At 48.0% G+C, this 10,068-nt stretch overlaps 1 protein-coding gene across 1 annotated transcript; it reads right to left on the bottom strand.

Moving 5' to 3' along the window:
• Positions 1 to 354: 354 nt before the first annotated feature.
• WSB1 (WD repeat and SOCS box containing 1) lies at positions 355 to 8,718 on the bottom strand. Its single transcript, XM_040082384.2, is given in 10 exon segments — positions 355 to 1,487; positions 1,977 to 2,084; positions 2,249 to 2,352; positions 2,354 to 2,363; positions 3,015 to 3,187; positions 5,305 to 5,405; positions 5,823 to 5,954; positions 6,826 to 7,094; positions 8,025 to 8,193; positions 8,593 to 8,718. Coding segments are annotated over 10 exon segments (1,266 nt in total). The 5' UTR covers positions 8,633 to 8,718; the 3' UTR covers positions 355 to 1,327.
• Between the last annotated feature and the right edge of the window lie 1,350 nt (positions 8,719 to 10,068).

A 10,068-nucleotide genomic window follows, 5' to 3' on the forward strand; every position in this document is an offset into this window, starting at 1 on the left:
CTGGAATGTTGTTTTCTTCCTCCACTTCCATAAATCAGAGCTTTTGAACACAACCTGAGGGGACCCTTCAGTAAGCCTCTCCTGCAAGACCCCACATTGAAGTCCTACTTGCTGACCCAGGGCTGGAACTGTGATCTTGCAGAAGCAGGCTCACAGCAAGCCCAGCTTTTAGCTCTGCTCATGAAGGTGCTAAAATAAGCAGATTTGCAGCTCACTCGCACTTACAACAATGTCACAGCTTCAGAGAGCTCTGTAAGCATCGGTCTGGGAGCACAAACCAGGCCTCACCAGCTCAGCCTGGAATGCTGCAACCAGGCAGTCTTGGTAAATTAGTCACCAGATGAGATTCCAGAAAACTTTTATACAAGTTTTTAATACAAAATTCAACAAAAAATATATATAATCAGGCATTTTATGCAATGCATACATTCTTTATATCTGCAGGTACAGATAAATAACAGAAGGCAAAACCAAGTATTTTGCTTATCTTTGGCCATTAACCAATATTCACCCCCAAACAGATATTATAGGGTTAAAGGATAATAAACTGAGTCTGTAAATGTCTCTCATTACAGATAGTATCAGGCAATAATACAGTAGTCAGATTTTCAGAAATGTAAGGAAATAGTTCTCTAACACTGCCCAATACTGAAATTTCACCTGGTTTGCTGCTATGGAGCATAAGGCCTTCAGCTGACTCAGGCATAGTCCTGGGTGAGTTTAGATACGCTGCACCCCTTTTAACCTCCTGCTCTTCCCCACACACTGCTCTCTACAAAGCCACGCTGTACCTCCTCACAAATAAACTAGCACGAAGTCTGACCTGGGGGGCAGCTTTCTGGACCCCAACCAATGTACAGAAGGAAGTTAACTGCTCTGTAAGTCAACAGTTTTCCCACCTCGGTGTGCCAGAACAGCTGTCCTTCCACTTACAGCTCAGATGCATCATGGCTCTACCAAAGCAATATATACATGAGACACGTGAAAAATCATACAAGCGATTTTTAAAGGTACACTGATAACATGTAGCAGCTTATGTCTATATATGTACATGTTTTTCACAGTTATATTTTAGAAAATTGAGAACACCAGGAATACTTCTACTGTGTTTTCTATAAATAGTAAAAAAATTACCTGTCAGGCATTTTGATAAAATAGTATTTAGGTTATCACTTTAAATAGCTCTTGAAAACCTGTAGAGTTTTAAGCTTAAAGGCTGTACAGTTTGAGGATTCTCTAAAGTGTTTGTAGCCAGTTTTAACAGCTGGGTCACCTCCCAGTTGTTGCTTTCATTTTGTTTTTTTTTTTTTTTTTCTTCTCAAATAACTCAAATCTGGTAACAAAGGAACTCCAGCACTTTGCACGGGATCGGCAGGTTCTTGACTTGGCTGGTGGGCATCACCCTGCGGATGGCCATGCGACACAGGTGCTGCAGGCTGGACACCTGGCTCGGGGTTGCCCAGAAGTACACGCTGCCATCCTGGGTCCTGCACAAAACCCCACAAAACCCACCAGGTTATTCCATGTGAACCAGCTCAGCCTGCTACCAACTCACACACACTCACGACTAGGTAGGGGACTTGCTGGTGCTCAGTTCCAGCTGCTCCAGATCCTGATTTACTCCAGTTCCTATTTTAAGCTACAACAGCACCATAAGCAACTTGTCTATGCAACAGGAGCAGATCTCCCAGCAGCTCCTGCTGTACCACCTCACACACAGCAACTGCCCACGGCTATCTGATGGGCTTCTTCCAATCCTCATGTTTTGGGTCTCTCACATATTTATTTTTAAAGATAAGAAGTGAGTTTATCAGCTGATTGATTTTACTGCTATTCCAGTCATGTTTAAACAAAGAGTACCAGTCAGAAGCACCAGGCTGCCAGTCACAACTGAAGATTTTCAGAACACTGAGCCACTGTTTTCCATCTCTTGTGTTACCTTAATATTTTAGAAAGGAAAAGAAGTCTGTACTTGCCCTGCAGCCAGAACACTGCCATCGGTAGAGAAAGTACAGCAGAGCCCATTGTTCAGAGGTGCAACTTGTACGGGGTACTCTTCATCAATTCTCCAGAACCTCACCATTCTGAGGGGGAAGGACAGCACAGGAAGTTATCAGAATAGGTTTTTAATCGTGCTTGGTGTTTTCTCTACGCCGCACAGTCCGGAGCAGAGCCCAGGAGCTCAAGCTGACGGTGCTGAGAGGTTGCAGGACTGCAGGAGGTGCCCCAGCCCCATGCCCACACTCACTTGTCGTCGGCCAGGCTGGCCACGTGCAGCCCGTCGTGGCTGAAGCACACAGAGCGCACCCAGCGGTCGTTGGCGCCGCCCGCGAAGATGGGCGTGGGCGGGGGGGAACAGGTGCCTGTGGACAGAGACACAGCTCAGGGACACGGGGACACAGCTCAGGGACACGGAGACACAGCTCCAGGGACACAGCTCAGGAACACAGAGACACAGCTCCAGGGACACAGCTCCAGGGACACGGAGACACAGCTCCAGGGACACAGCTCCAGGGACACAGCTCAGGGACACGGAGACATAGCTCCAGGGACACGGAGACACAGCTCCAGGGACACAGCGACACAGCTCCAGGGACACGGAGACACAGCTCCAGGGACACGGAGACACAGCTCAGGGACACGGAGACACAGCTCCAGGGACACAGCTCAGGGACACAGAGACACAGCTCCAGGGACACAGCTCAGGGACACAGAGACACAGCTCCAGGGACACGGAGACACAGCTCCAGGGACACGGCCAGCACAGCAGAGCTCGGGCACTGACAGACAAGCAGAGTTCAACCAGCTAACCGTGCATTTGGGACCAGGGGCTGAACTGCTGTGCTCTCCTCAGCTTTGGGTAACTTAGTACACATTGAAATACCGGTGCTGTAAATTGTCTCTCAGATGGAAGAACAACCTCTGGCCTCTGCCACTTTAGAACTTCCACCAGCCACTGCTCATTTCCAAGTCTGCTCTGGGAGAAAGTTTCCAGATTTGATTGCTTTACTTACCCGAATTCCCTAAGGATCACTCCGATATGTGGATCCCAGACATAGACTCGAGTATCGTAAGATGCAGTAGCCAGTAATGCTCCATCAGGAGAGAACTCACAAGCTACAACATCATTGTGATGGCCTTCAAGTTTCCGTAACATGGAGTATTTATCCATATCCCAGAGGAAAACCTGGAATTAAATGAGCTGATGTTATAGCTCTGCTCAGAGAGGCAATGAAGCATTTAATTTGTTTTTTAAGTATAGCTAGTCTTATTTAGGATTATATTAAAATCAGGTATTATGAATTACTACAATTAAGAAATATGCTCAGTGTCATACTCAGATTAAAATCAAGGGTTTTTAAAAAAATAATTAAAGCGGACATGCAAGTTCTAACTCAATTTTGTTAAATGTTATTAACAAAATAAGCCAAAATATAAGATAAAGGCAACATAATTTAACCATGTAGCTTACTGAAATTCATGTATTACGAAACTATTTTATTAAAATATTCATAAATAAATAGGGTTAAACTCTACAGTCCCCTCTTTTCAGTAACTACCAAAATTTTAAGAAATATACAGACAGAAAATGTAAGGTTAACATATTGTTACTCCAGTGGCATCCCTTTGAGTTTAAGATCACTTGTTTACAATTGCTTGGATCACCAACGTCAGCCTAGGAAGAGAAACAGATACTGCAAGCAAAAAGAATTTTCACAGCCAAAAGTTACGTCTTTGGCAAAACAACAGGGAAGTCTAACCACATTATTAGAAAGAATTTAGGCATTTAAAATCAAGTCAACAGTAACAAACAACATTAATATTACAATTTACTCGGCTAATTGCACAGTGTATTATAAGAATTCATAGAATATTACAGTATTTTACATGCAGTTGTACATTATGTATAATCAAAATAAGGACTGTGCAGAATTACTTAATAGGAACTATCCATGTACTGCAGCATGGTTTTATAGGAATATAAGACTTTAGCAAAAGCTGTTATGTCCCTCAAAGAGCTCATTAGCGGCTTTGATTTTTCCCTTGACATCTTTACTGCACAGGTTAAATTCTGACATCTTGGATAAATTTATGTTTCACCAAGCTAAACTCAGCCTTAGTGCCTCCCATACTGCCTAACTCTAAACCATTTTACAATCAATTATAAACGTTCACTAATTTTTCCAAGGAGACCCCAGCATTCCATAAAACTGGAAACTAAGTTTGAGGAGTCAGTGTGTTTCACTGCTGTGAAAATTATTAAAAAAAAAAAAGAAAAAAAAAAAAAAAAAAAAAAAAAAAAGCAAGCAAGCAAGCAGACAGTGGACATGGAGCAGCACCTGCGTACGTACAGGACCCCTTGCAGCCGAGGGCAAGGTTACTTCGTCCTACGGTACAGACGGTACAGCTCGCCGGGCTGGCGGCCAGAGCTGCCACTCTCTGCCCGCCAACACCACTGTGCTCCTCAGAGTGGTGCCAGCTTAACTCAATCACACCAATATTGCTGCCACCACCTGTGACAGGGAAAGCAAGAAGCTTATGGAAAACACACAGCCTCCAGACAGCAATGTACACATCCCCCTCTGCTCCGCTACAGAGCCAAACCCCAGAGCTCAGCTGCTCTCACCGAGGTGGACAATGCCTCTGAGCACTCCCACAGGAGCGATGGCCAGTGCCTGAACTGGGCCTTTGGAGGCTCCACTACTCTGCCTACAGAGCCCCTGGAACCAGGCTGAACTCTCTTTTCTGGTTTGCCCTAACTCTTCAGTGCCAGGAGCAGCTTATGGCATACATGCGTGACCTGCACTGCTTTCAGTTCTCTAGCAGGGCATTAGTATGGAAGCAAAAACAGTGTGCTCCTCTTCCCTCTCTCTCTTAGGCACCATTGCCACTGCTATGGGAAAACAGGGAGAAACGTTTTTGTTCAGCAGGACATGCCCTGACTGGCTCAGACTTTGTGAAGTCTTTCTCACTGAGCACAAAATAGGAAGGACAAAATCAAAATCAAAATGGTTTTACGCATTAATCTAAGTATCTTTTAACACTGGCAGCTTTAACACTGCCACGACTCTGTGCTGACCTATTTCTCCACACTTACAACCTCTTCAACTAAAAGCAGTGCAAGTTCCATTCACAAATCAGGGTCTCAATGCACCATTTGCCAGTTTAATTTCATGCACTTTTACATCATCATCAAAACATTAGAAGTTCATGACACCGAGCACAAGCTTAATGTTACTTAGATTTAAAATGATTATGCACACAATTCAGGAGAATTAAGGAACAAGAAACTCTGACACATACTGCTTTACTAGCTCCAACAGAACAGAGGATGGAGGAGTCTGGAGAGAATGCACAGCCATACACCCAGTTCGGATGGCCTCTCAGCACCTTCATCATGTTTCCTAAACAGAAAGGCATTGCTGTAAGAATTGGTTAAATAGCACAGAATTCAGATGGAAAAGCTCTTCCAAATCAGTTATTCCTTTGTGAAATTTTGTATTATTTTCCCAAACTCCTTGCAGAGTCATTCTATGCAGAAATAAAACCCCTGGGATGCAGCCTCTACTTCCATGTCCCTATTCAGAAAGGTCACTTCATGCACTCTTAGCCCAATACCTCCTTCTGCCTCCAGGGTTCAGACAGATAAGGAATTCCAAGGAGGTGCAGAGTGAGTGACTAAAGAATTCCAAGTGCAGAGTGAATGACTAAGAGAACAGAGTTTTTCAGCAATCCTGACCAAACTGAGTCTAGAGAAATAAAAGAGGCGAGTACATGGATACTTCTCTCAGGCATTAGAGCACATAAAGTCCAGACATTACCATCATCTTTCAGGTCCCACACTCGCAGGGTTTTGTCTCTGGACGCAGACACAAGAATCAGGCTGCCATCAGGGGCAAAGGTTAAATCTCTGACAACTTCTGTGTGGTCCATCAGGTTAAGGAGGAGTTTTCCTGTTACATGAGAACACCACAATTTAACACGAAGGACTACTGTACTTAGATCAAATGCTTTATGATACAAATACTGAGTATAAAATTACAGGATGTAAAGACAATTTTCTTTGTAGAAATGCTCCCTACAATGAGCAGCACATGGATCCTTTCACTCTCCTGTATCAAGAGGCAACTCCTGGAAAAGTTATGAAATCTAATTACTAGAACCTCAGAAATAAGGCAAGACTTATCTTTTGATAGATGTATCTGTTCTAAGCTTCAATTTACAAGGACAAATGACTCAATAGTCATTATTTTTCTTAACTGAGTTCTCTCCAGCCTAGCAGCTGTGCTACCAGCAAAACTGAAAGTCCTTAAGCTCAGATTCAGTCTTTTTGAGTCACTTGTTCTCTTTTTAAAAAAATAAGAGGTCCTTATCAACATAAACCAGCAACTTTATGCTTTTAAAGTACGGTAGAACAAGGAAGACTATTGAGTGAACAGCCAATGTATGTATTCACATATTTAATTATTTTGCATCTTCCATCTCTCACACCTCAACACGTGATTTGCCTTTCCTGTTCCTTTGGCAGTTTTTCATTACTTCTGCTTGGAGGAGCTCATGCTTCTTTAACATTTTTAATTTGTATTCAAGGTTCAGTTCCCAGTTACAATTCTGTAACCAATCCCTGGTGCGTACTAACAACATCATCAGGGCACGGAGCATGAGTTGGCACCTGAGCGTGACGAGGAACGTTTGGACACCGCTCTGAGGGACACGCCGGCGGTGCTGGGGTGTCCTGCGGCGGGCCGGGAGCTGCACTGGACGCTCCCCGCGCGTCCCTGCAGCTCAGCACCTGCGGTGCGCTGCGAGCTCCTCCCCACTCACCTGTGTACACGTCCCAGATCTTGATGCGGCCGTTGTTGAGGCCGGTGGCGAGCAGCAGCTGGTCCTGCCCGAACTTGAAGCGGTGCCACTCGATGTTGACGCAGCGGCTCTGCTTCTCGGGCACCGAGGAGCCGAAGGCCAGGCTCCACACGATGTCCCCGCAGTCGATGATGTGCTCGCAGGGCTTGTTCTTCTGGCCGCTGTCGCTGCTCTGCCGCGGCAGCCGCGTGCTGACGGCGTTAGTGCCATTCTTCGTGCCGTGCAGCAGGCTGCAAAGACAACAGAAACTACAGCACAGCGCAAGCTGCCTCCAGAGACAAACGTTTCTTCAAGGTGAAGTGAAATCTGGGAGCTGTCATAATGTACGCCTCCGCGCAAAACAGTGCATTTTTAAAATTATAAAAGTGGCTTTTTCTTATAACTGAGAAAAACGACCAGCAACTGGAAACCTTGTGACACAAAATAATACTGACATTCTGTATACAGTTTTACCTCTGTAGAGAGCAAGATACTAACTTAACCTACTGCAAAACCCAACAGTTTTGAAGCATTTACAGAAAAACGAGCCACAAAAATTTCTAGGGTTTTCTGCTAAATGAGTGAAAAGTTTCCTGCAATTCCCTTACATGAGCTAAACCCTGAAGAGAGATACAGAGTGTCCAGCACCTGGAAAACAATTAACCACCCCCAAAAGGGGAAAAAATGGGCCAGAAAAATGTAACCAGCTACAGATCTGCAGTGGCCAGCTACCAACTTCGCTAACACGCAACCTGCAAGTGCAAATAAAATGTGTGTTTTGGAACTCCACTTGCATTCTAACAATAATGATAAGGAAAGAGGTCTGCCTTTAAGTAAATTCCTAAAAGATAAAGCCAAACAGCGTTTGATAGGAAGTGTAAAGGGCCAGATCTGCCCACGTCTCTAAATTCCCTTTTCATTCTAACTTCCTCTTACTTTAGAGTGTCTGAATTGATTAGCAAGTCATTCCTCCATGGGCTTTGTGAGGTTGCAATAGTTGTTCCTCTTGCTGGCCACGCAGGAAGAGATAGAACAGCTGTTATTTTAAGGAATTAATTTTTCCCTAAGGTGTCAAAGCCTAGAAGACGAATACGTGCGTTTTAATCGATTTGAGACTCTCTTGCTGTTTTTAAACCCTCCTGTTTTTCAGGTTCACGGAAAGGCATAGCGGTTTGTCTTACAAGTTGTTGAGGCACTGTGCCCAGGGGACCAGCTTCACTATGCGATGTCCCTGTGACCACGCCAGGTACGAGCCATCGGGAGCGAACGCGACCGTCCAGTTCTCGCGGCCGCACTTCTTGTCGAAGGGAGACGTGGGGGCCAAGAGCTCTCCTACCGTGCGCGACCGAGCTGGGGGGACAGGGGAGATCCGTGAGAGGGAGATCCGTGCAGCGCCTTACCCCGGCTGCACGGGCCCCCGGCTTTGCTTCACCGTATAACCCAGCAGGGATGAGCCCCCGCAGGGAAGGAAACACGCGGTGCTGAACGAACCGCCCGCGCTGCGGGCGATGCCGCCAGGCCCGCGCCTGCCCATGGCCGGGAGAAAGGGAAAGGCTCCGTGTGCCGGGACGGGCTCCGTGTGCCCGCAGCGGCTCCGAGTGCCCGGATCCCGCCCGTTAGCCGCGGGCAGCCCCGAGCGCGCTGCGCCGCGGGATGCGCCGAGCGCCCGCCCGCCCCCGCCCGAGCCCGGGCCGAGCCTGGGCCCGGCCGCGCTGCCCCCGCCGAGCCCACCCGCCCGTCCCCGCTCACCGATGAGCTTCTCGTTGACACTCGGGGGAAAGCTGGCCATGGACGGGCGGCCTGAGGAGCGGCGGGGCTGTCACGGAGCGGGGCCGGCGGGCGCGGGCTGGGCAAGATGGCGGCGGCGGGCGGTGGGGCGGAGCGGGGCGGGGAGAGCTCCGGGGGCCGGGCCGGGCTCCGGGAGCGCCTCTGCCCGCCCTGCTCCGTGCGGCCCTGCCTGCCCGGCCCGGCCCGGCCCGGCCCTGACCGCCCTTCCCTGACCTGCCCGCCCTCCCGGGGCCTTGCCCTGCCCCGTGTCCCGTGGCCCTGCCCTGCCCTGCCCGGTGTCCCGGGTCCCTGCTCTGCTCGGTGTCCCGGGTCCCTGTCCTGCCCGGTGTCCCGTGTCCCTGCTCTGCCCTGCCCGGTGTCCCGGGGCCCTGCCTTGCCTTGCCCTGCCCGCCCGCAGCCCTTCGCACTCCTCCCTCGCTCCGCTGCCCGTGCCCGGCCGTGCCGCTGTCTCGGCCCGGCTGGCAGCCTGTCCTCCCGCCGTGCGCCTCCCCGGTTCAGGGGCTGGAGGAGTCTCCTACTTTTCAGTGTTACTTTCTATGCGTGTGTAATTCAGCATTTAAATCCAGCTACATCTGGTTCATGATAAAATTTTGAATTTGCTGTAATGAAGTTGTTCACAAAGAACTTGGAGAAAGATACCCTGGGAGCGCCTCATTCTCTGAGATTTTTGTATTAACATCTCTATACATCCCTCTCTCCTTCCATTACCTCTTTTCTCCTTTTGCATGTCTAAATTCTGCCGCTCTTCTAAACGGAATGACTCTTCCTTGCTCTATGGACTTCAGAGAAGCACCCAACAGGAAAATTAACTGCAGATAATAACTGTGATTTCATTCCAAAGCAGTGGCCTCACTGACAGACGCATTGCAATAGCCATGGGATCAGCTATTCAGCTGTAGCAAGAGCCAGGAATTACCCCAGTGCCAGCAAAGCGTTTTTTAAATTATGCAGTGATACAATGTCAAAGGAAGGAGTAGGGAGCAGTTTGGAATGGTTTTGGTGATGTGAGCACTCGCGTGGATTAGTGCTGGTTTGTATAAACTCCCCTAGCACATCCTCTGTCCATCCCCCACTGTCAGTGGAGGGAAGAGCCCTGAGCAGCTCTCTGCAGCTAATCCCTGGACAACTCCTTGGAACAAGGCAGACTTGGAGCCAGTGAATATTGTGAAATGCTGCTTGGGATTGCTCATGGGTTGTGAATGTTTGAGCCAGGCCAGCCCAGAGCAGAGCTGACTCACGTAAGGATTCTCTGGAGGGTCTGAGCTTCACTCAGAGCCAGCACACACTGCTGACCCTGGGGGCTCTTACAGCCAGCAAACCGCAGCTTTGGGTTACTCACTTCTGCAGGGGTGTTACCACACTGCTGCTTTTCTCACTTTTTTTCTCCAGTCCACATTTTGTGCATTATGGACACAAAGGCAAAAAGGGATATGTAAA

Source organism: Hirundo rustica, chromosome 19 (genome assembly GCF_015227805.2).
Source record: "Hirundo rustica isolate bHirRus1 chromosome 19, bHirRus1.pri.v3, whole genome shotgun sequence".
NCBI classification, from domain to species: Eukaryota; Metazoa; Chordata; class Aves; order Passeriformes; family Hirundinidae; genus Hirundo; species Hirundo rustica.